Below are 27857 nucleotides of genomic sequence, written 5' to 3' on the forward strand. Positions count from 1 at the left end.
ATTTTAACCCCCCCCCCCCAAATTGACACCAGAAGGTGAGTTAATTAAAGTACAGTTCGAGAGCTGCATAATGTCTCTCTATGTAGTCCAGAGAGGTACATCTCAGGTCGTTTATACCCACACAGACTATGACTGAGGCATACTTGTGATTCAGTAACCTGAGTACGAGAGTGACTTGGTCAATCCTGGCCCCTGATAAGCAACTGATCATAATTTTCTCATTGTTCAGCGTAGTGAGTGCAGTGCAGCATCTATGTCTCACAATGGAATTTCTTGTGTCCGAGTATTAGGTAGTTTGCTGGCTTGTCTTATGGGCATTGTAGTTGAGGCTGCATGGGGCGTGTTGCTGTTATCAGTGGTGGTGGGTGTTTTGGTAGAGTGATTTGTGTTGCTAAGGATAATTAATGTAGGGTCAAATAGCTGTGAGGTCTCTGAAGTTGCATGTTTTGGTCTGTGTGTCTGGTAAATGTGGTGAGTGCGGTGTGTTACTGACAACCTAATTGTTATTTTAAGTGCTTCTGTGTGGTAGTCTTGTCTTCATTGATATTGTATAATTACATCTCTCGCATACTGTAACAGTTTCTCTAAGGATTAGTTGGTTGTCAGTGAACATGAAACAGTTGTTGCATTGTCTCAGAAACCTGTATCCACCAGACTGGCTGATGGAAGATGGAGAAATTGGGAAGGTGAATATCCATGATGTCGGGTCCTTCTAGGAGAACTGCAAGAAAGGATAATAGTGGGCTAGTTTGGGTCTATTTGAGGCGAGAAGCAAAAACCAGGCTATTTAGAAGTATGTTCATGAGGCAGTTCTCTGTGCATAAACTAGTTATGAGGGTACCAGGAACTTTTACAACTTGGCATATGTTATATAGCCATTTTGCAAGACACGCTAGGCAAAACGGAGCGTAAATTTAAACAAAGAATATATGAGCATTGTTACGCTATTAAAAACAGAGATTGTAACAATGCTCTAGCAAAGCATATTTTTTCAAATCCAACACATTCTTTTAAATTTCTTATTTTGCAAAAAAGAATTAATGATATTAGAGGTGGTCCATGGCAAATTAAGTTAGAAGTAGATGAGCTTAAATGGCAGATTTTGACGAATGCCCATGTATTTCCAGGGCTGAATGATGCACTTTCTATTAAATGTGTATTGAATCTATTGTCTTTTAATAGAAGATGAATTTGTACCATTTGGTATAATATATAATTTTTAATGTATTAAATTTAATGTAATTCATTTATTTATTATGTCAAGATAATTTCTACTTTAGTATGTAATTACTTTTGGAAACTGTTTTTTCAGTGGTTTATGTACTTCATGACATACAACAAAGTTAAGCAAACTGGTTTTAAGGCATTCCACTTTAAATACTAATTGATGTTTTAATTGAATGGTTTATTTAAATGTTCGTTTGATACTTTTTACTGTTTTGTCTGAAGAAGGCTCGGAAAGGTCCGAGCCGAAAGCGCTTACAATAAAACAGTTTTTATCTCACTGCTGCCAGCATTTTTGTTCCCAGGTTTCAAGTTTTACCAAGGCACTGCTAAATGCCAGCACCCCTCTTGCCAATAAAACAACCTCATTTTAAGACTTCCTGTGTGTTTTCCAACTTGGGCAGACCAGGCTACCCCCTACTACTATTAAATTAGTAATTCCAGTTCATCTTAATGTAAAAACGCACAAAGATTAGCTGAAAGTGAAAAGCTAACAGAAACAATTGAATAACTGTCTAAGACAACACTTTACACTGATTTTTCAAGCAATTGATTCACCTGCAAGGGCACAGGAAAACAAATGCACTTTACAGTCTTAAAATGCAGATAAATGCAATAAATAATTCAAGACAACAGTACATTTAAGTAATACATATTGTATACAGTGAGCTGTCTGATAAGAGTACTGTAGTAGGATCTTTGATATTCCCTTAGAAATTAAGTAGGTAAGATGGAAGGATTTCCTTACTTTGGTGGAAACATGATTGAATAAGAGAGTTCTTCATGTACCTCAGTCTCTTATGAGCATATGTCTGAAGAGAGGTACTATTTATAACCTATGAAATGAGAGTAGCTTTTTGGCACAATGCTACTATGCTGCACTTTTTTTAATACATTTAGCTTGAAACCATTTTCCATACACTAGGTATATGTGCTTATGGTTGTCCTTCTTGGAGTTGCTTATTATAAGAGGATGAGTAGATAACAGTACCCATCTTACAGTCATTGGGTAAACATGGTCAGACACGCGTCTAGGGGTATTAGCTTGTATGTCTCCAGAATAAATGCCACACAGGAGAGGGCTCAGCAGTGGCCCTTATGGTACCTAAATAGTTTTCATTCAGAGAGGTTACGAGGAACTTTTGCAACTTGGAATAATGTATGTTGGGGAGCCATTTTGCAATCCAAAGGACAGTGTTGCCACTTTAAGTTTATATGTTTTTTCAGTATTATCATCATGGGGGAATAGTGTCAGAAGTCTTGGCAAGGTCAGGATAAGCTGCTTGCATGGAGTGACTGCTGTCCACAGCCTCTGCAACATTTTCAAAGAATGTTCAGGATACTGGACCAGTCCTTCACAAAATCAAATTATTAGGCTGTAGATGAGTGAAGTTGCCTGTGTAAATCATTTCTGCTATGATAATTTCCATGGCTTTATATATAAAGCTGATGGGCCTGTAATTGCATGGATTATTTTTATTAAATTTTGTTGACCTGGATAGTCTTTTTCAGACTTGATCTTTGCAGGCTCAGACTGGGTTACCTGCATAGTAACAGCAGTGACGTAGGATTAATGGCATAACTAAATTGAGTACACTGACATAACACAGATGTGAAAAACTATATACACATTCACAAGAAAGTTTAAAAAGAATAGGATTAGGAGTATACAGTGTACAAATATAGGTGTTATAGGTGAAGTAAATGTAGTCCAGCCAAAAGAACAGTCGTAATACAAGTATATAGATGGAAGTTTTAACAGTGTAGATATTAGCAATTGCAGAATAAGTGTAAGCTGCAATGGAAGAGTTAAGTTATAGGAGAAGTGGATATTCCTTATATAATAGGGAACGTATAGTGTGGATGGGGAAGCAGTGAGTATGAGTTTATATGCTGGAGAGCTTACAAAATTAAGCAGCTAAGGTTTTATAGGATGAATGTAGTAGTGCAGCCATGAGAGTTAATGTGACATGGTATGTGTTCTGTTATGTGCACTTGTATTGTTCTGCTAGGTGTTATTTGAACTGAGGTATAAACTCTTCGTAGACTCTGATTTCAGTAAGATCAGATGGCAGTGATCCCCCACAGTTTAAAGGTAAGAACAGAGAAGCTGTCTGTGGAGAAGGGCTCTTTTTGTGCAGGGAAATCACAGTAGCTGTTCTCCAGGCCACAAACCCTATGGAAAGGTTGAAGTTGATCAAGTTAAATAGAGGATTAACTACTGCATACTTGGCACTGTTGGGAATGCAGCATGATATGTTGTTGTCTGGCCCATGGTAGTAGTATTTTTAGCCTTTAACAGTGGTACGGGTGAAGTCATGGAAATTAGGAAGACTAATGGGTGGTTTTATAATTTGCTCCTGCACATTATTAACAAAGTCTAGGAAACACTGTGCATAAGGTTTCAGAGGTGTAAGTGTGCCAGTCAATGCTTGAGTTATTGAAGTCCTCTAACAAGAAGGTGTTTAGTTTGATATTTAACCCTTCAGTGGTAAGGTAATTTTTATATCTTTGGGTTGTTGATGGAAACCTGTAGCTTGAAAATGGTGTAGTAGTTGGATTTGTTAAGGGTGATTTTGGAGCTCCAAGTAAGGAACTTGCATGGCGTGATGTGAGGTGATTGTGTTTCTGAAAACTACAGCTATTCCCTGTGTTTATCTAAGAACCTGAATGTGTGATAGCTGCTAAACTCTGGTAAAGAGGGAAGTGTTCACTGCACAGAAATCCCGCCTCAATAACTTCTCAAACATAAATGTGTCTGAGCTGCAGGAGGACCTGAAGCTCTGACAAAATTTTGTTTAGACTGCTAGCATTGAGTAGTGCTACCATAATTTTGCTATGTAGGTGTGTCCAGAGGGGGACTCTGGTTTGGAAAAAAGATACTATGGGGGCAGCAAAAGCTTTAGCCAGTGTGCAACCATTTCATCCCAGGTAAATACATTCTAGATACCCTTAGAAAGATCATCTGCCTAGCCAGTTGTTAAAACCAGTTGTCTTGTGATTCTTAATGTTATTTTAATGTTAATAAATAGTACAGTAAACTCTGACTGGCACTCTCAAGCAACCAGCAAAAAAAAAAAAAGGATCGAAGAAATACAGTACAATTTTCATGTGTTGCACTTTCTGTCCGGCCCTATAAGGCATAAATTAAACAAGTTTTTATAATGTTGACCTGATGACAGCAAAGAAAATATATGAGATGTATATTGTATTTAAATGGAAAATATTAAGTGGTTTGTTTTCTTTTCTTTTAATGTACGTTTGCCTATGTTTTTAAGTGATAATTGTGTGCGTTTAAAAAAAAAAAGAGACTCTACAAGGTTGAAAGTTCCTAGGAGTGCAGGATGTTTAAAGATGAGAAATGCACACTAATCCAAAAGTAAAGTTTGAATCCTATGTTATCAGTAAGAGAAAAGGGACTGGCTACCATGTGAGCACTCTTCCCATGGGAGTGCTTCATTCTGTAGGTAAACTTCTGGCATTCATTTGTAGGCCAATCTGCAGACAGGAGGAAACGAGCTATTGATTTTGTATGATCAGCTGTTCATAGGTTAATACTAGGCTATCTGTCCTAGGGCATTTATAAGCCTAGCCAGAGTGTGTTTGGCTTTTGCCACCCTTTTAGATTAGTTGGCTGTACCTCTGTCAAGCAGGGTCACAGAAGAGATCCCAGTGGTAAACTTACGATCTCCCATCCACTCATCAAGATTTCTCTTGAAGAAGGACAGTGAGGGGCTCTGCCTAACATGGATTGGGATTTTGTTCCAGAGTGAGGGTAGCCTCTGGGATATGAATCTGTCCCTCCGGCATGTCCTATTTATTTCTGTGCTGAGGTTCAAGTCCCTGGAGCGTGTAGCTCTAAGGGATTTGGATTTCCTGAGGTGGAGCATGTCCATTAATTCTTGGTTGGACATGGCTTTATACGTCAGACACAGATCGCCTCTGAGTAGGCGATACGCAACTGAGTAGAGCTGGAGTTTCTTTAGCCGAACTGCATAGGGCATCTGTTTGAGTCCCTAGATCCTCTTGGTGAGGTACTTTTGGGGTCTTTCCAGTTGCTGCAGGTGTCTGGTAAGGTACATCCCAAATGGGGAATTGTATTCAATTATGGGCCTGATAAGTGATGAGTAGAGGGGCACAATGACCTCTCTTGATCTAGATGTGGACCCTTTCGTGATAAGGTGGGCTATATAGAAGGTTTTTCTAACCATTTTGACAACGTGATTGTCAATGGAGAGATTACTATCTACTTGGGTCCCCAAATCCCTAATTACTACTTCCGTACTTAATGGATTACCACCTATGTGGTAATTTGTGGGTACTTTGTTTTTCCCAAAGGGGATGACTATGCACTTTTTGGCATTTAGCTTTAGGCCATGGCTCTGGCACCAGTTTATCCGTCTCTGTGAGACCCTTTTGGAGGATGCTTGTGTCAGCCGGAGAGTCGATTATGGCACCCAGTTTGCAGTTATCTGTGAACTTGATCAGCCATAGTCCACCCGTGTTGGCCTGTACCTCGGAGAAATATATACCGAACGAGAGGTCCCAGGACTGAGCCTTGTGGGACGCCACTTGTAAATGGTTTAGAGTCTGACATGGCACCTGCAATTCTGACCATGTGGGTTCTATCCCTGAGCCAGTTTGCAACCCATCTTGTGACATAGGGGTTGATATTTAAGCTGGTGAGCTTATTGATGATGCCCGAGTGGGGTATTGTGTCGAAGCCTTTTGCTAGGTCCAGGTAAGCTGTGTGGACTACCTTCCCTTCATCTGTGGCTTTAGTAACTGTTTCAAAGAAGTCGACCAGGTTCAAGAGGCAAGATCTGTCCTTAACAAAGCCAAATTGGGTAGGATCCAGTGTCTGGAGGTTCCCAATGTCTTTGTTTATCATTTCCATGATGATACGCTCCATAGCTTTGCAGACCAGGCTAGTCAGACCAGGCTAGTAGGGCGATAGTTTCCGGGGCCCATTGTGGCACCACCTTTGTGGAGCGGGACCACTGTTGCTGTATGCCATTCCTTGGGTACATATCCTGTAGTAAGGCTGAGATTGAACAGTGACAATGAGGTTTTAGTTCTTCTTGGAGCGCGTGTAAGACACAGCCCGGGACACCGTCTGGTCCCATTGATGCTGTGTTTTTTGCTTTGGAGAGGGCAGCTCTCACCTGTACATCTGTGATCTCGGGAAGGCTACACTGTTGGGATAGACATTTGCTCTTTGGGGGGGAAGGGGGGGAGAAGTTTGCACTGAACCTTTCTGCCAGGATGTTGGCAATGTCTGTGAGTTTGGTGTATTTTTTGTCATTTTGCACTAACTCAGAGCATATCTGGGAGTTGCCTCCCAGGTTCCTGACATAACTAAAGAAGGCCTTGTGATTATCTTTAGTGTCTTGTGCAATTTTTCTTTCGAAGCTGGCCTTAAATGATTTTATGAGGGATTGTAGTTTCTTGCTAGTACTGATCAGAGATGCCTTCCCTTTTTGGGATTTTGCTCTATCATGTAGTAGCTTCCTCCTTCTGTTTTATTTGGGATAGCATGCTCCATGCATTCCTGTAGGTGTCCATAGAATGCTTTTGTAAAGGATTCTGCGTTTTGGGCCGTATTTTCCACTGGCCTGGGGGCTTTGAAGGATTCCACCTTGGTTTTGAGAAGTGTGAAGTTTGCTTTTGAGAAGTTCTTCACTGTGGTTTCCTTGGCTGAGGGTGGGGACGGAATATGGATGTCAAGTGAGATTAGTTTATGGTCTGATCTTACCAATGAGGGGTATACCTCTGGTGTGGAACATAGAGACCCCATGTTGGTGATGACCAGATCCAATATGTTTTCCCTTCTTGTGGGAGTGGTGACCAGTTGTTCCATAGCATTTGAGTTTATAAATTCTAGGAACCGTTGGGCGAGGGTGTTTGGGCTAGAGTAGTTTTCCCAATCAATGTTTGGGTAGTTGAAGTCACCCAATATAATAGTGTTTGGAGAGACCTTCATATTCTCCAGTGTTCTCAGGAAAGCCTAGTGGGGTTCCTGTGTTTCGGAGGGTGGTCTGTAGCAGGCTACAAACTGAAAGGCAGTTTTGCCCACTGTTAGTTGCGCATGGATGGTCTCCGATGCTTCGTGCAGTGACACTAACCTGGAGGTGTGGGTATCTTTGATGAATATGGATACTCCCCCTCCTTTTGTGGTTCGGTCAGAGTTGTGGGGCCAAAAAGCATGGTATGAAGTATAACCTGGTGGTGCTGGGGTGCTCTCGGGAGCCTTGAACTAGGTTTCTGTTACTGCACAGATATCGATATTCTCCATACTGAGGAGAGTCTCGAGTGCGTGCATCTTGAGGTTTAGATTTCTGGCGTTGAGCAGCATTACCTTTAGTTTTTTTTTCTTTGTGTTGTCTATGGAGGTGGGTTTGTCTTTTGAGCCTTGACTAAAAAAAGCACTATGGGGGAGGCAAGAGCCTTTGCCAGTATTCAAAAACCCAGGGGAGACAAGTGCAAGCCGCCCCTAGCGAAGCAACGTGGCTTGTCGAGCATGTCATCCCAGGCTGACAGACACTGGATCCCCTTTGAATGACACCAATACTTTAGCCAATTGTTAAAATTGGTCATTTTGTCTTTATACTGTGGCATCATTCTTAGTGAGGGCAAGATGCTACTCAAGGTCAGGGTCATACTGACCTGGGCTACATGATCAGAGAGCTGCTCTGTCTCTTTTCATGTAGTCCAGGGAGGTACGTCTCAGGTCATTCACACCATCATGGACAATGACGGAGTCATATTTGTACTTGCTTTGGAGTGACCTGAGTGCTTGTGTTATGTGGCGGATCCTGGCACCCGACAGGCAGCTTACAGTGACCTTCTTGTTTAGTCTGGTGAGTGGGACTTCAGTGTGTCTGACAATAGAGTCACCTATTACAAGTGTATTAGGTGTGTTGTTTAGCCTTAAGGACTGTGACTGTGTGTCACACTGACTTTGTGAGCTATGTGCTACGTGGGTATTGTTTTGTGGTAGGGGTTGCTTAGATGTCTGCTTTGGAGGTCTCTGCTGCTTAGGCAGATTTTTATATAGAGTCCAAAGAAACGAACCAGCACGTAAGGATTGCTCTTGACAAAAATGTATTTAATTAAAAAACATCCTCAATATAATGGCAGTACACCATTACAGAAACAAACCGGTTTCGGCTCTGACCAAGCCTTTATCAATGCACAAAATTGAAACATTTGAAAAATCTCACCACCTTTTCGGTGCTATACTTATAGTCCCCATTTTAAAGAGACATGCACCATAATTAACAAAACATAACATCCTTCCATATAAAATATATGAAAAGAAAGGGAACAACCATTGAAAAAATAAATATATCATAATATATATAGCAATTTGTATATATATATGACATTATAAGGGAAATATAAAAGAATATAAAAAATATATAATGACATAATCTCCATTTTTATGTTAATTAAATATTTCCCTGAATAAATAGTATTCATTGTGTCCCGAATTCAGAAGTCTATTTGAAAAAATTCTTATGGTACATGTTAATTATGTCCACTGAAGTGTAACGTGTCTATGTGTCCATCAAACCTACATATGACTAGATCGTCATATCCAAACTATTCTGATATATTTAATCAGGGTCTGAATAAACCCCCCAATTTTATAATCCACATATTTTCCATTTTGTTGAGTATCCTGTGCCATCCAGCTTTAAAACTTCTGTGTGATACTATCCTATCTATAACTACAAATTTGAAAACAGCAGATGGATGTTCAGTAGTATGTTTAGACAATGCATTGACAATACGTTTATTTCTAATAGCACTCATGTGTTCAGCTATTCTGAATTTCACTGGCCTAGATGTCTGTCCAATGTAAAAGGCAGAACAGGTGCAGGTTGCCAAATAAACAACCCAATCCGAACTGCAATTGGCAAAAATCCTAATCTCAAAAATTTTTGGAGTATTTTTGCTTGTAAATTCTCTTGTTTTTATTAAGTGTTGACAAGCATTACAATGGCCACAAGGAAAACAGCCTGTTACTATATCCCCAAATAGAGTTGCTTGTTGTGGAGAGCTAGGAATATATCTTTTGTAATGGGTGAAATATGAATTCATATTCCGTCCTCTTCGATAAGAGAACAAACATTGATCAGACAACGTGCTGCTAAGAATGTCATGTGATAAAAGAATCCCCCAGTGTTGGTTAATAATATCCCTAAAGCGGTCAGTGTTGGTGCCATAAGTAGTAACTAACCGTAAAGGTTGATTAGTTTCCTGCCTCAGAGTCACACTCTTCTGATTTGTAATGCAACAATTCCTTGCGTGTTAGCCTATTGGTTTGTTCCAAAACATTTGAAAGATGGTGAGGGTTGTAGCCACGTTTAGAAAACCGATTAGACGAGTCAAGGCTGGATTTTAAATATTCCTGTTCAGAAGAGCAGATCCGTCTAATTCTCATAAATTGAGATTTTGGGATGTTGCGGATGATGTGGCGTGGGTGGGAACTATGGGCATGTAATAACGTGTTATATTCCGGAAATTTTCGATAAACGGAAGCAGCCAAAGTATTATCCGAACGTCTGGTGACCCTAACATCCAGAAATACAATGTTGGAATGCTCAGTATAAGCAGTAAACCTGATACCAAAATAATTGTTATTCAAGTAAGCCAGAAACTGAGATAATCCTTCCCTATCACCACGCCACACCATCCAGCAATCATCTAGGTATCTGCGCCAGATGTCCAGATGATGTATATATAGATTGTGCTGAACATCATATATAAATGTAGCCTCTTAATACCCCATAAACAGATTGCATATATGGGTGCGAACGAAGCACCCATAGCCGTTTCCTTGATTTGCCAATAGGCCTTTCCCTGATAGTAAAAAATGTTTTTACGTAGCACCATTTCTGTTAGCTTGATCAGAAAGTTGTTGAAACCTATAGAGTAAAGGTTGGATTTATATAACCAATAAGAAACTGCAAGAATTCCTAGGTCATGTGGAATACTTGTATATAACGAAGCCACATCCAACGTGCAAAGCAGCCAATTGGATTCCAGTTGGGAATCGTTAATAATATTAAGGAATTCCGTAGTATCCTTAATACGAGATCGAATAAGAATCAGCAGTGGTTTCAGATATGTAAGGAAGGCTGACAACGGCTCCGTTAAGGACCCTCTTCCCGACACAATCGGTCTACCCGGGGGATGAAGTGGATCTTTATGTATTTTGGGTAGCAGGTATAAATATTGTGGAGTAGGTTCATCCACCTTGAGTTGTTTCCCTACCTGCTGTGTAATGATGCCCTGTTCAACCGACATATCCAAAAAAGAATCAATTTCTCTCTTAAAAGTAAGAGTGGGATCAATGCTCAATTCCGTGCAAAAACTGGAATCCGATAATTGGCGCAAAGCCTCCTCAGTATATGTGGAATGGTCCAAAATTACAATGGCCCCCCCTTTGTCAGCCATGGTTATTACTATATTACGATTGTCCCTAAGTTCCACCAAAGCTTTTCTTTCAGCTAAAGTGAGGTTGTTAGTAGTTGGCTCATACAAATTGGAATAATGCAACTCTTTCATTATGCATTTTCTAAAAATAGAGACATGTTTGTTCATGGGGGGAACAAAATCTGATTTCCCAAATCTGAAGTCAGATGATCTTTGAATATTTTCACAATCTGCAAAAAATATCTTCAAATTAAGTAATCTACAGAATTCATTAACATCTTGTAATAATTGATTTTCAGAAACCGTTGCAGTGGGGACAAAGTTTAATCCTTTATTGAGAAGCTGTGTGTGTACAGAAGAAAGTTCAAAGGATGAAATATTGTGAATATTGTTATTTATTTCACCATTTGTTGCAGTATGGATTGTAGAGTTGGATTGCCTAAACCTGGCTCTGTGCTTTCTACCCCCCCCTCCTCCTACCCTTAAATCTAAAGGGGGTGGTTGTTTTCTTTTGGCAGCTGGGGACACCTGGCGTGAGGACAATTCTCCATTGGTAGCAGAGGAAGTGTCCTCTTCAGAGGTGGCATCAGACGTGACCTTAGGGTATCTGAGAATGGATCTTGATCGTTTTTTATTGGTGTTATAAGAATTCTTGGAATCATTAAATCTAACAGATTTTTGATTAGCAAAAGGTTTGCCTTTCTCATAATCCATAAGATCACGATTGAACTTATGGATTTTTCGTTTCATCAATTGTTCTAATATAGAGAGTTCTTTGGCCAGGTCTGAAACATGCTGTGAATAAGAGACTTCCTGATTGAATTGTTCTACCTCCCCACATAAAGATTGAATCTCTGTAAGTTGGCTTTGTATGGTCCTGTCATAATAGCGCAATAAACATTCTACAAAATGCATAGATGATAGATGCTGAGCCTCAGCCCATTCCCTAGATAGTTCACTATCTATATTCACCACAAAAGGTTGTACCCGGACCCTAAGTCCCCTGGGCATAATGTCTTTACACAAGAGGTTGTACCCGGACCCCAAGTCCCCTGGGCGTAATGTCTTTAGTTTTATAGGCCTTGAAAAGTTTCAAGTGCCAAACATTGGAACGTAAAGTTTTCATGTACCTACTGAGTTTGGAGAACATGATACCACATTTGGGTTGGCCATCCTGTATGTTGGTATTGGAATTAGGTCCTGTTAAATTGTTTAGGCCAAAAACTTCTAAGTTATCTTTGTCAGCCGAAAGCCCCCTCAATATACCACTTAAATCCATGGCTAAACAATATAATATAATATAAATATCTTTGAATTATTGGTATGACAACATAGACTACCTGAATAACCACGAATATGTAAATCCAAACTTATCAATAATAGGATGTATCATATTTGGGAAAATGTCCAACAAAAAGAAATAACATCACCCAAGCCAAAAGGTTATACACTGGGCCATAACCCAGAAAAAAGAAAAATGTTCTATAATTCTCTTACTATAAGTGGCCAAAGAAAGAGAATGATGGACGTTCGTCTCAACTTAGTTTAAATGTTGGTGGTTTGATTATAATTTGTTCCTGAAATACATGCAAAATCACACCAACTGATCCAAATAAATGGATATAGTATGAGTAGAATCTAAAGTGATTCTTATATACCTAAAACATCAAAAATGGCCGACATACGTCTCTGCCATACATTCAATTGTTCAACTGTATCTTGCCACCGTAAGAGAAAAATGATGGTCCACAAAATTGTATCTTGATATTATCCTGAACCAAAAGGACTGTTGGTGAAACCACCTTGATGGACATTCCAAATAATGACACAAACCAATCGTGAGTATATTGTTAATATTAATGCAATTTGTGGAAATCCCATAAGTCAAGTCATAAGCCCTCACCACTTAGATTTGGAAAACATATATCAGGACCTGATCCCACATAAAACCCAATGAAAAAAAATTTGTTATAACACTGTATCTCCAAAATATATATATGTATATGTCTCCCAAGTATTTATGTATGGATTGTTATATATAATGTAAAAACATGAACTTGTAGGTATAATAATGAAGCCTTATGTTGTAAGACTGGTCTACAAAATATAATAATAATCAGACCCTATGGCTGTATATATAGAACCACAACATGTAATGTGTTAAGGTATTATAGAACCTGAACAACATGTTTAAAAAACACAAAACATTATATATATTTGTGAATTATTCAGAGCCATCAATAGATTGAACTTATAAGCAAAAAGCAACTGTCCAAATGTCCCAAACGACAGAAAGTATATATAAGTCCAGCACCAAAAGGCCTTGTTGAATAAATCGAATAACTAGACAATTAACCAGATGAAATGCTCAAAAAATAATGCCTGATTTCAGCACAATGTCCCAAAATCATCGGTAAATATTGTTAGGCCCAAACTGTTGCATCCTACACTGAAGTATAGTCCAAACGCCACCGTTATATCGATTCATTCATATAGTGTCACATCATAACAGATATTGAATAGATTTTATTGTTCAGGAAGATATAGAAACACAGTATCTGATGCCGAAAAGGTAGTCCACAATCACTATCCACTTATGAATGACCCGTATTCGTAGTAAACAGAAAAACTGAATCAAGACACATAGTCCAAAACATACATTAATGTGATTAGGCCCCAACGTTTCACATTGTTCTCAAACATAATCCGACTGCTTCCTCATTGTAACTGTATAAATCACAAACCCTGAAAACAAGACTGTGATCCCCGGTCACAATCAAAGTGTGGATAACCCGTATCCCTGACCCAAAAACAGTACCTTAGATGGATCACAAAGTCCGAACTTGGGATAGATGTAACCGTCAAATGCTCCCAAAAATTGTTGGTTCAAAAAATCAATTGGGTAATAAGCTATGGATCAGGAGAACTTCCATAGGACCATTACTGACACGATACATCTTCGTGGTAAATTAAACGACAGTTTAACCACAAAAATGAGGTGAAAACTTCAAACGAAATATCCGAGAATGATTTCTCCGCAATCCAGGTGTCCCCAGCGTGAAAAGAAAAGTACAAGGCTCCAAACAAAAAGTTCACTTGAGCAGGACAACAGCGGCCCAGAAAGCCAATAAAGTCCAAAGAAACGAACCAGCATGTAAGGATTGCTCTTGACAAAAATGTATTTAATTAAAAAACATCCTCAATATATAATGGCAGTGCACCATTATAGAAACAAACCGGTTTCGGCTCTGATCAAGCCTTTATCAATGCACAAAATTGAAACATTTGAAAAATCTCACCACCATTTCGGTGCTATTAACAAAACATAACATCCTTCCATATAAAATATATGAAAAGAAAGGGAACAACCATTGAAAAAATAAATATATCATAATATTTATATTCTTTTATATTTCCCTTATAATGTCATATATATACAAATTGCTATATATATTATGATATATTTATTTTTTCAATGGTTATTCCCTTTCTTTTCATACATTTTATATGGAAGGATGTTATGTTTTGTTAATTATGGTGCATGTCTCTTTAAAATGGGGACTATAAGTATAGCACTGAAATGGTGGTGAGATTTTTCAAATGTTTCAATTTTGTGCATTGATAAAGGCTTGGTCAGAGCCGAAACCGGTTTGTTTCTATAATGGTGTACTGCCATTATATTGAGGATGTTTTTTAATTAAATACATTTTTGTCAAGAGCAATCCTTATGTGCTGGTTCATTTCTTTGGACTTTATTGGCTTTCTGGGGCCTTGCACGTTGTCCTGCGTGCGTGAACTTTTTGTTTGGAGCCTTGTACTTTCCTTTTCACGCTGGGGACACCTGGATTCCGGAGAAATCATTCTCTGATATTTCGTTTGAAGTTTTCACCTCATTTTTGTGGTTAAACTGTCGTTTAATTTACGACGAAGATGTATTGTGTCAGTAATGGTCCTATGGAAGTTCTCCTGATCCATAGCTTATTACCCAATTGATTTTTTGAACCAACAATTTTTGGGAGCATTTGACGGTTACATCTATCCCAAGTTCGGACTTTGTGATCCATCTAAGGTACTGTTTTTGGGTCAGGGATACGGGTTATCCACACTCTGATTGTGACCGGGGATGACAGTCTTGTTTTCAGGGTTTGTGATTTATACGGTTACAATGAGGAAGCATTCGGATTATATTTGAGAACAATGTGAAACGTTGGGGCCTAATCACATTAATGTATGTTTTGGACTATGTGTCTTGATTCAGTTTTTCTGTTTACTACGAATACGGGTCATTCATAAGTGGATAGTGATTGTGGACTACCTTTTCGGCATCAGATACTGTGTTTCTATATCTTCCTGAACAATAAAATCTATTCAATATCTGTTATGATGGGACACTATATGAATGAATCGATATAACAGCGGTGGCGTTTGGACTATACTTCAGTGTAGGATGCAACAGTTTGGGCCTAACAATATTTACCGATGATTTCGGGACATTGTGCTGAAATCAGGCATTATTTTTTGAGCATTTCATCTGGTTAATTGTCTAGTTATTCGATTTATTCAACAAGGCCTTTTGGTGCTGGACTTATATATACTTTCTGTCGTTTGGGACATTTGGACAGTTGCTTTTTGCTTATAAGTTCAACCTATTGATGGCTCTGAATAATTCACAAATATATATAATGTTTTGTATTTTTTAAACATATTGTTCAGGTTCTATAATACCTTAACACGTTACATGTTGCGGTTCTATATATACAGCCATAGGGTCTGATTATTATTATATTTTGTAGACCAGTCTTACAACATAAGGCTTCATTATTAAACTTACAAGTTCATGTTTTTACATTATATATAACAACTATCCATACATAAATGCTTGGGAGACGTATACATATATATATTTTGGAGATACAGTGTTATAACAACATTTTTTTCATTGGGTTTTATGTGGGATCAGGTCCTGATATATGTTTTCCAAATCTAAGTGGTGAGGGCTTATGACTTGACTTATGGGATTTCCACGAATTGCATTAATATTAACAATATACTCACGATTGGTTTGTGTGTCATTATTTGGAATGTCCATCAAGGTGGTTTCACCAACAGTCCTTTTGGTTCAGGATAATATCAAGATACAATTTTGTGGACCATCATTTTTCTCTTACGGTGGCAAGATACAGTTGAACAATTGAATGTATGGCAGAGACGTATGTCGGCCATTTTTGATGTTTTAGGTATATAAGAATCACTTTAGATTCTACTCGTACTATATCCATTTATTTGGATCAGTTGGTGTGATTTTGCATGTATTTCAGGAACAAATTATAATCAAACCACCAACATTTAAACTAAGTTGAGACGAAGGTCCATCATTCTCTTTCTTTGGCCACTTATAGTAAGAGAATTATGGAACATTTTTCTTTTTTCTGGGTTATGGCCAAGTGTATAACCTTTTGGCTTGGGTGATGTTATTTCTTTTTGTTGGACATTTTCCCGAATACGATACATCCTATTATTGATAAGTTTGGATTTACATATTCGTGGTTATTCAGGTAGTCTATGTTGTCAAACCAATAATTCAAAGATATTTATATTATATTATATTGTTTAGCCATGGATTTAAGTGGTATATTGAGGGGGCTTTCGGCTGACAAAGATAACTTAGAAGTTTTTGGCCTAAACAATTTAACAGGACCTAATTCCAATACCAACATACAGGATGGCCAACCCAAATGTGGTATCATGTTCTCCAAACTCAGTAGGTACATGAAGACTTTACGTTCCAATGTTTGGCACTTGAAACTTTTCAAGGCCTATAAAACTAAAGACATTACGCCCAGGGGACTTAGGGTCCGGGTACAACCTCTTGTGGCGAATATAGTTAGTGAACTATCTAGGGAATGGGCTGAGGCTCAGCATCTATCATCTATGCATTTTGTAGAATGTTTATTGCGCTATTGTGACAGGACCATACAAAGCCAACTTATAGAGATTCAATCTTTATGTGGGGAGGTAGAACAATTCAATCAGGAAGTCTCTTATTCACAGCATGTTTCAGACCTGGCCAAAGAACTCTCTGTATTAGAACAACAATTGATGAAACAAAAAATCCATAAGTTCAATCGTGATCTTATGGATTATGAGAAAGGCAAACCTTTTGTTAATCAAAAATCTGTTAGATTTAATGATTCCAAGAATTCTTATAACACCAATAAAAAACGATCAAGATCCATTCTCAGATACCCTAAGGTCACGTCTGATGCCACCTCTGAAGAGGACACTTCCTCTGCTACCGATGGAGAATTGTCCTCACGCCAGGTGTCCCCAGCTACCAAAAGAAAACAACCACCCCCTTTAGATTTAAGGGTAGGAGGAGGGGGGGGGTAGAAAGCACAGAGCCAGGTTTAGGCAATCCAACTCTACAATCCCTACTGCAACAAATGGTGAAATAAATAACAATATTCACAATATTTCATCCTTTGAACTTTCTTCTGTACACACACAGCTTCTCAATAAAGGATTAAACTTTGTCCCCACTGCAACGGTTTCTGAAAATCAATTATTACAAGATGTTAATGAATTCTGTAGATTACTTAATTTGAAGATATTTTTTGCAGATTGTGAAAATTTTCAAAGATCATCTGACTTCAGATTTGGGAAATCAGATTTTGTTCCCCCCATGAACAAACATGTCTCTATTTTTAGAGAATGCATAATGAAAGAGTTGCATTATTCCAATTTGTATGAGCCAACTACTAACAACCTCACTTTAGCTGAAAGAAAAGCTTTGGTGGAACTTAGGGACAATCGTAATATAGTAATAACCATGGCTGACAAAGGGGGAGCCATTGTAATTTTGGACCATTCCACATATACTGAGGAGGCTTTGCTCCAATTATCGGATTCTAGTTTTTACATGGAATTGAGCATTGATCCCACTCTTACTTTTAAGAGAGAAATTGATTCTTTTTTGGATATGTCGGTGGAACAGGGTATCATTACACAGCAGGTAGGGAAACAACTCAAGGTGGATGAACCTACTCCACAATATTTATACCTGCTACCCAAAATACATAAAGATCCACTTCATCCCCCGGGTAGACCGATTGTGTCGGGAAGAGGGTCCTTAACGGAGCCGTTGTCAGCCTTCCTTACATGTTATCTGAAACCACTGCTGACTCTTATTCGATCTCGTATTAAGGATACTACGGAATTCCTTAATATTATTAATGATTCCCAACTGGAATCCAATTGGCTGCTTTGCACGTTGGATGTGGCTTCGTTATATACAAGTATTCCACATGACCTAGGAATTCTTGCAGTTTCTTATTGGTTATATAAATCCAACCTTTACTCTATAGGTTTCAACAACTTTCTGATCAAGCTAACAGAAATGGTGCTACGTAAAAACATTTTTTACTATTCGGGAAAGGCCTATTGGCAAATCAAGGGAACGGCTATGGGTGCTTCATTCGCACCCATATATGCAGATCTGTTTATGGGGTATTATGAGGCTACATTTATATATGATGTTCAGCACAATCTATATATACATCATCTGGACATCTGGCGCAGATACCTAGATGATTGCTGGATGGTGTGGTGATAGGGAAGAATTATCTCAGTTTGTGGCTTACTTGAATAACAATTCTTTTGGTATCAAGTTTACTGCTAATATTGAGCATTCCAACATTGTATTTCTGGATGTTAGGGTCACCAGACTTTCGGATAATACTTTGGCTGCTTCCGTTTATCGAAAATTTCCGGAATATAGCACGTTATTACATGCCCATAGTTCCCACCCACGCCACATCATCCGCAACATCCCAAAATCTCAATTTATGAGAATTAGACGGATCTGCTCTTCTGAACTGGAATATTTAAAATCCAGCCTTGACTTGTCTAATAGGTTTTCTAAACGTGGCTACAACCCTCACCATCTTTCAAATGTTTTGGAACAAACCAATAGGCTAACACGCAAGGAATTGTTGCATTACAAATCAGAAGACAGTGACTCTTGGAAACTAATCAACCTTTACGGTTAGTTACTACTTATGGCACCAACACTGACCGTTTTAGGGATATTATTAACCAACACTGGGGGATTCTTTTATCATATGACATTCTTAGCAGCACGTTGTCTGATCAATGTTTGTTCTCTTATCGAAGAGGACGGAATATGAATTCATATTTCACCCATTACAAAAGATATATTCCTAGCTCTCCACAACAAACAACTCTATTTGGGGATATATTAACAGGCTGTTTTCCTTGTGGCCATTGTAATGCTTGTCAACACTTAATAAAAACAAGAGAATTTACAAGCAAAAATACTTCAAAAATTTTTGAGATTAGGATTTTTGCCAATTGCAGTTCGGATTGGGTTGTTTATTTGGCAACCTGCACCTGTTCTGCCTTTTACATTGGACAGACATCTAGGCCAGTGAAATTCAGAATAGCTGAACACATGAGTGCTATTAGAAATAAACGTATTGTCAATGCATTGTCTAAACATACTACTGAACACCCATCTGCTGTTTTCAAATTTGTAGTTATAGATAGGATAGTATCACACAGAAGTTTTAAAGCTGGATGGCACAGGATACTCAACAAAATGGAAAATATGTGGATTATAAAATTGGGGGGTTTATTCAGACCCAGATTAAATATATCAGAATAGTTTGGATATGACGATCTAGTCATATATAGGTTTGATGGACACATAGACACGTTACACTTCAGTGGACATAATTAACATGTACCATAAGAATTTTTTCAAATAGACTTCTGAATTCAGGACACATTGAATACTATTTATTCAGGGAAATATTTAATTAACATAAAAATGGACATTATGTCATTATATATTTTTTATATTCTTTTATATTTCCCTTATAATGTCATATATATACAAATTGCTATATATATTATGATATATTTATTTTTTCAATGGTTGTTCCCTTTCTTTTCATATATTTTATATGGAAGGATGTTATGTTTTGTTAATTTTGGTGCATGTCTCTTTAAAATGGGGACTATAAGTATAGCACCGAAATGGTGGTGAGATTTTTTCAAATGTTTCAATTTTGTGCATTGATAAAGGCTTGGTCAGAGCCGAAACCGGTTTGTTTCTATAATGGTGTACTGCCATTATATTGAGGATGTTTTTTAATTAAATACATTTTTGTCAAGAGCAATCCTTACGTGCTGGTTCGTTTCTTTGGACTTTATTGGCTTTCTGGGGCCGTGCACGTTGTCCTGCGTGCGTGAACTTTTTGTTTGGAGATTTTTATTTAGAGCCTCCAAGTATGTTTTTGTGTGTTTGGTTTGCTGATGCGATAGGTCTATGTGAGACTGGATTTGTGGTGTGTGTGGTTACCTTCTCCTCCTGACTGGCTGTGTCAGTACTGGGTTGAGAGAGCTCAGCCTCCATTTTGGCTATATAGTTGCATCTCACATATATTTGAGCTTGTTGGGAGGAGAAGAGGGTGGTCTGTGTACATAAGGCAGTTGTAACATTGCTTCAAGAATCCCAGATTCACCAGCTGGACTGGAGAGTAAACCCGAAACTGACTTTTGGACATGCCTGAATAGTATAGGGAACTACTTATTGACTGATCATAAAGAACCAATAGGGAGCAAGTACTTAAAAGGAGTATAAGAGGGGGTGTAGTGCTTAAGTTTATTAATGTTTACCTATAAGATTACTTATACGAGCAAGTGCAGGGCTTTCTAGAGTGCTTATTTTGAGATTTAGAGCAGTTCTAAGGGAAAAAGTGAAGAGCAGACTTTGTGGTGCCAGGAATAGTTTAACCCTATTTAAGCGGGGCTGCCTGATGCTGCGCTATCCGCAAAACCACGCAAATGCGGGTTTTAAAGCAAAGAAACTGAAAGAGATAGGAATTGACCCCAAACAGCCAATAAGCTACTAGTTTCAGGGCTGAGACCACTCCTCCAGGGACAGATAGGCTACTCAAAGCTCCCCACTCCCACTGGTGAACAGAAAAGCTTCCTCCTGTCCAAGTAAGGATATGGGCAACTCAGGAAACTATACCACAGTCCGGAATTCAGCAAAGCCTGAAATCTGGACTAATCTAGTTCAGCAAAGGCGGGAAAAGAGATTTTTTTTTTTTTCCAGGAAATAGCAGATAAACACTCAGAAAACACTGCAAATGCTATAAGCAGGCTAGCGCACTTTAGTGTGTAGCCTACAACAGTTATACAATACAAAACGACTTAAAATGATAGAAAAACAAGTAGAAGACATGGGCAAAATCAGCAGTCAAATCATTAAGGATAATTGGCCGATTAGGAAAGACAAAAGTGTTCATTTACAGGAACATATAATCTGTTGATGACCATGGTTAAGTTGATATGTTGTTGCACGTGTCTGAGTTAACTCATCCCAAAGACAGTTACCAGCATGTGAATTCACAAACCTATAAATTGTCTTGTGTTGGATTGGTGTTCCGTTCAAGGCTAATTCCTTTGCTTACTCTTGTTGAGAGGCTAGGCAACTAGTCTTCATTGATTTATTTTACTTCCACTTTTCTTTGAAGATGCTGTTTTACCAGTCTCACTTGCTTAGAGTCACTGTTGCTTGACAAAGCATTTTCAGCCCATCCTTGCATCTCTTTAGAGGAAATATCCAGTATTCCAGGGTGATTTGTTTGCCTTGTTTAACTCATTTGAGGGGCACATAGATTATTTCTGGACTGCACGTGACTTTCTGTAGTACTAACATTTATGCAGCTTCCCTTGTTTGTACTGTTTGCCTTGCACTTCCTGGTGCTGATTTTAAATGCAAGACATTTATTCACAATTGCAGTTGCTTTTGCTTGTCCTTTATATCCCTTATTTCTTCATGACTTACAGTGCAGTTTTATGTCATCTCTGCTGGACAGTCTTCAGTATAACTAGCAGTTATGTGGAGCAATGGGGTAATTCTTTGTCTGTTCTTTTATATTGTGCTTTTAGGGGGCACCTTTCATCGTCTTGCTCAGGTTTCATCTTTGCATGCCTTCCCTAAGTAAACGTTATGCTGTCTCTCCAGAGCATTCGTTAAATTAAAAATATTTTTGCTGTTCGTTTAAAAAAAAAAAATCTGAAAATTCACTTAAGGTGGTGTTTGCACTCTTTTCAACATTACCATTGATAACTAGAGAAAATTACTTCTGCGTACAGTTTGCATATTCACAAGTGTGACACAGCCTGATAATATTTACTGGATTACAGTTTTACCACTGTGTTGCCATCAGTAGAATAAACATCAAAGGAATCATCTTTAACTACTTTCTTTTTTATTTTTGTTATAGGTGAGGCCAATGCTGTATTAGCCAAAGCAAAAGCAAAGGCTGAAGCTATTAGATTACTGTCTGAAGCTCTGACAAAACAGGTACATAATGCAATACTTTGTCATTTACTGCATGCAGCATAAGGTGGTAGATTTGGGAAGGACACCTTCTTTAGTACAGATTTATTAGATGTTTTCATAAGAATAGTTGCATGTAAGCCTATTTTTGTAGTAAAAGTAATGTTAGAGAAATGGTATTGAGTCTTGTGTCTGCAAGACCGATGATGTGGGCTTTTAGTAATCATTTTCCAGATGATTTTTATAATCAGCTCCACTTCGTTTGCACAAGTACATTATGGGATGCTGCAAACAAAAGATCTTTTAGCAAAGTTAGGATAAGTAAGCATCTAACTCTAAAGTAAAATTAAAGGTTGCCAGCTTTTAAGCGGTTGAATTCTAGGTAGCTGCAGATGAACATGCCTGCTGACACTTAATGCTTGGATTTTCACCTGTAGTACTTGCAGCTTGACTTTGGGAATGAAGTGCATTCATTACAAGGAAAAATCAGAACAATGGTCAGTGATAGAGTAAATCATCTCTCAGATGAAGCTGAAGATTTTCTACCACTGTACACCAGCATTTGATGTATATGCCGTGTGACATTGGATGCTTATTTTGCCACTTTAATGCCTGCCTTGTTATGGGAAAAGCTGTCTGCGACTGTTCCTTGGTATGACACTGCACCCTGGAAACGCAACATTCTGCCCAGTACTTACCTTTTCCGTGGCTATGTCTGGTGGGGAAGCTGGCTTTGACATCTGGGCGAAGAGTCTGTAGTCTCAGAGGCATCAAATGGCACACTAATCATGGGACATAGCTGTAGTCCAAAAATGAAGATAGGTTAAAATTAAAATGCATAACATTTCTCTGATAGTGCAAACATTTTGTAGTTTACCACATTCTTTGATAGGATAAGTCTTGTTTGGAATGCTGTTTTCTCATTTATGTTCTGGGACAGATTGGAGCATTGAGTATATAATGCACTGCACCAGAATAATTCACTTTGGCTATTTTTGGCTTTTAATGTATAGTCTGGTCACTAAACTTGCATTCTTAAGTGTGTTGAACCATTTTGCCTTTACTAAGCTATCTGTCCACTTATCTTCAGAGAAGATAAGTTGCGTCAGTTTTGAAGCTCATTTATAGTTGGCAGTTTTGTAAGCTGAGATACAGCTGCACTACTTTTAAAAACCAGTAGAAATAGTGGTATTGACATGAATGCTGCTAATGCTTAACATATTAGTCTGAAATTATACATACATCCATATCCTATTAGTTGATTGTCTATTGAGAAAGAGTTCCTGTTTCTGAAGAGTAATTCTGTGTTTGCCTGTATCCTTTTAGAATGGCAATGCTGCTGCGTCTTTGACTGTAGCTGAACAGTATGTAGCTGCATTCTCAAAATTGGCAAAGGAGTCCAACACTATTCTGCTGCCTGCAGGCACAGGAGATGTTACCAGCATGGTTGCTCAGGTAAGAAAAAAAAAATGACATATTTCTAAAGAGGGAGCCTGGGTAGTTCCTCCCTTGATTCCAAATATCCTGTTAGTAAGTAGCATATACCTGATGCGTAAAGTGAATTTACTTTTGTATTCCAGTAGGTGCGATTTCAAAGGTAAATTGCATCATTGCCGGTGTTTATTTTGTAGTGATTTGGTAATGTCACTAGAATTATTAAAATTCTGTGCAAAACTGTGAAATATGTGCTTCATTGCACTACTACTTTTAGTATGTGCATGATGTACCCCACCTGTGTGCTATTAATAAACCAAAGACAGTGAGACATTACATGTGGTGTTTGTTTCATAATGGATGCCAGCTGAGTCCTAGTGGCTCTGTGGAGTAGACCTGGGAGTAAACAAAGTGTTCGGAGAGACTTAGTGGGTTAATTGTCTTGATTGGTAAATGGTATTACAGAATAGAGACGTATGGCTACTAACTGGGGTGCCCAGACACCATTCCTTTACTCCAATTTTCCAGACACTGCACTGGCTGCCCATTTGGTTTCACATTGCCTGTAAATCCCTTATATTGGTCTTTGCCCCACATAACTTGGTTCACCCTCATCTTAAGGAATATCTCATCTCGTACTGTCCTGTGGGAACTCCTCATTCCTGATTGCATGGATTACTCAAGGCTCCTAGGGTCCATCTTGACACTTCAGACACAAATGTCTTTGTGTGCCAGGTGCCTTGATTGTGGAATTTCCTGTCTGAATGTATTAGATCTATCCTGACATTTGTCTGTTTCAAGCTCTCATTCAGAATAGATCTCTGTGACCTAGTCTTTAAAACCTAATTGGTTGGCTGTTCATATCTTGCAGCTACCATTTACTCTTTTGTACCATTTCTTGGGTTTAAGCACTTAAACGTTAACTTTATTTTAATAACAAAAAGTGCTGATTTACATCCAACTGTTTTATATATAAACCTTTTTAACAGTGCTGTTGTGTTTTAACTAGATCATCAACGTTATACCTATGGTATTCCTGTAACTTAAGGTCTTAAAATTGCTTTTTAAATGTAAAACTTGGTTTGTGAGTAAAAGATATTAAAATACGAATCTTTGTTTTGAAACATCTAAATGCTGCTATTAGGCCTTGCCATGTTTTTAAGCCATGATGGAATAACATGGGGATACCAAAGCCAGACCATGTGAGAGACGGAGCTAGGGATATTTTAACCTGTAGGATGACAAAGCCATCAAAGACTCTTAGCTTTTGGATGGGCAATGACTGCTAAATACATGACTAGCTACCTTGAGAAAAACTGCCATCATTTTGCAGAAAGTTTTTCATTGATGTTTGATAATACTGGTGCCCTGCAAGTGCAGCAGAGTTAGAATAATGCATTTTGCTGTTGTTGGATCTGGATTATAGAGTGATGGGCATACCTCTCAACTGTAAAGATTTTTGCCTCATATTTTTTGAGAGTTTCTCCTAAAATCTGTACTTTTCTGGCAAATGGCTGAGGAATGAAGTCAAATAATGACAAACATTTGAGTTTTGACTCCACATCCTTCAGAAAATTCATGCTAATGCAAAACCTATTAATGTGAAGTTGTTCTATCTCGCCGTTCATTCTTACAGATGGGTTGGCGCCGAGTCGGCCTACTACAAAGCTCAAAGTCTTCAGACAGCTCGAGGCCAAGTCCATATCCCATGATGCACCTGGAGTTACCTCAGATCTAGTTTGCCGCTGCAATAGATTGGAGGTTCCTCGCATAGCTCGGGCCAGTACAAAATTCTTTTCTTAAGATTTTTCTGAATAACTTATTTCTTTATTTTAGAGTTAGCTTAGCACTTACAGCTTTATTGTGTGTATTCCCTTTCCTTGGTGTGCCTTTTCTTTATTCGATAATAGCTCTCTTTGGCCTCGTTTTTTACTGTAGGCCTTGTTACTATTCGTGTATTTTAATAATAGTTGTGTGCTTTTGAACAGTGACAGTTTGTCACAGCTTTTTGATATATATTTAGTTATACAGATATTAGAGTGCTTAGATAAGTTGTTATTGTGCGTGTGTGTGTTTGTGTGTAAAATAGCATATTTAGCTCATAATTTTTAGGGCTTAATTTGAAATAGTTTTTTGGGTGTGTCTTGTTTTACTACAGTACCTTTTCTTGAGACTGTATATTCCATTATGGCTGACCAGGATAAGCATAAACATCCTAAGTCAGGTTTTAAGAAATGTCCAAAGTGTGGACAGAAAATGTCTGTCACTGATAGCCATGTTCATAGGTGTGTACTAGGCTAATGGCCCTGGAGCCTATATAAGCCTAGCCCAAGAAGATTCCCTGGCATCATGCCGCCCAAAATTAGTTCCCAGTGCCCCTGTCAAGCAAGACCACTGAAGTGATCTCCAGGGTAAACTTCCTATTGCCCATCCACTCATCAAGATTTCTCTTAGATGGCCAGTGATATGCAATCATGGGACCGCACACATCTGCTGACCTCACAGGACCCAAATGTAGTGAAATTTTTGAAACACGAGGAGAATAAATCTAAGATGACTTCCCTGCTTAGTCTAGCAGAAGCACATCTGTGTCAAGCAGGAATGGAACTCAAACCAGAAGTAGATAAAAATCAGGCAGCAACTGAATGCGCCAAAAAACTAAAGAAAAAATATAAGGTGAAGGATCAGATGAGAAGGCAAGAAGTGTGGAAAATTCATAAATATAGTTACAAGTACAGAAAACGTCTGGAATAACCTCATGTTGATCAGGATCAAACGCAGGAATGGTTAGAGAGGCAAATTCAAACCAAAAGATGAAAGGTTAATATTGGTTTGGGAGCATTGCACCTTCAGGAAAACTGCTCCATTTGTCATTCCTTCTCTTCTAGGGTTCTTCAGGAGAGAAAGAGAAAGTTAATTGACAGAGGACTAGTCAAACTGTCTTTTCAGGAAGCTTTGAGTGACCAGGACAGGTCTAGTAAATCCTCAGTCTTCTACTTGGGAAGTAAATCCTCAGTCTTCTACTTTGGAAGTTAAAAAAAAAAAAAAATCAAAGAAACAGTCAACGTCGGCTCCACAGCCCTCGGAGCAGAGTGTCTTGTCTTTTTGGAGCCGGTCCCCAGTCCTGGAACTGGTAACAGAGGCACCTAAATCGTCGATCCTTCAATCAGTGCCCCCATCCATCCATTCATCTCGGTCCTCGATTATCCTTTCCAATTTGGATGTGGATCGTGCAGTGCAGAAGTTGCTGCAGGCACCGGCGATTGCAAAATTTTTATTGGCTCAGATCCAAGTTATTTTGGAACCGAAGACTGTATTACCATCTACTTCATTACCTCCTCTGAGTCATGCTGGTCCTTCGGAGCAGGAGGAGTCAGACTTGCTGATTTTTGAGCCTTCGGAGCAGACGCCTGTTCCAGTAGCATCGGTTCCATTTACTCGGACTTCCTCGGCACCAATCGAGGAGTGTAGGAGCCAGCACTCTCTGGTTGGGTCCTGGGAGGATAGTCTGACTGACTTGTCAGTTCCGTCTTTGCCTCTCAGGGCTTCGGCTCATATGAGCTCGGCTCCTACCTCTGGTTCGGATCCCACTATCCCGGTGCCAAGGGGATCGATGGTTTCCTTGGATCCAGCGGTCTCTTCTCATCAGAGCAGAAGTGCCTTCGAAGCCATGAGGAGAGTCATGTCTCCCAAGACATCTTCTTCAGGTCCAACTATCTCTTTCCCAAAAGCACCTGTGTCCGCTTCGGCTTCACAGATCCTTTCTAAGCGTAGAGACCCAGAGTCTCAGGAAGCCCCATTGAGTGGCCCCTGCTCTTCTGAGACCTCACCAGAAGTTCCCACTGATGAGGTTCTCGGAAGAGAATCTGCAAGAGGGAGCACTTAGACTCCCCGCAGGAGTCTCACATCCGATACAGACTTGAATGAATCAGATGGGTCCCCCTCTGAGGATCTCATTTGCTGAGATACTAGAAATCCTTTGGCAGAGGGGTGACTGGCAGTCCACCAACCCTACTGAAGACAAGTCGGTTCTCCTGAAGGCTTTCGGGTCTCAACTCTCCACCTCTTGGGTGTCTCCGCCCTTCGATGAGCTCATGGAGCTGGTCTCACGAAGGGCATGGGAGTCTCTGGACACCATGGAGCCTGTCCCTAGGAGGCTTAATAAATTTATTTCTGCCCCCCAGGAAAAGTCTTTTTTTTTACCAAGGGAATGCCAGTTGATGCCATGGTGGTGGCGGCAGCCACCAAAAATGAGATTTCGGAAACTTCTTCCTCTGTCCATCCTCCTAACAGATTCTAGGATCATGGATAGATATGGGAAGTGCAGGTACAGTTCCGCGACTTTTGCACTGCGTTCACTGAACTATCGCACCCATTTTAC

The 27857-nt window shown here is 39.0% G+C and overlaps 1 protein-coding gene across 1 annotated transcript in view; it reads left to right on the top strand.

Annotated features, from left to right (window-relative positions):
- STOML2 (stomatin like 2) overlaps nt 1-27857 on the top strand; it is a 693656-nt gene that overhangs the window by 572851 nt on the left and 92948 nt on the right. Inside the window, exons 8-9 of the mRNA XM_044077348.1 lie at nt 21987-22066; nt 23369-23497. Of these exons, the coding sequence (XP_043933283.1) occupies nt 21987-22066; nt 23369-23497 (209 nt within the window). The remainder of the gene's footprint in view (nt 1-21986; nt 22067-23368; nt 23498-27857) is intronic.

Source organism: Protopterus annectens, chromosome 1.part1 (genome assembly GCF_019279795.1).
Source record: "Protopterus annectens isolate FY-2018-M chromosome 1.part1, PAN1.0, whole genome shotgun sequence".
NCBI lineage: Eukaryota > Metazoa > Chordata > Ceratodontiformes > Protopteridae > Protopterus > Protopterus annectens.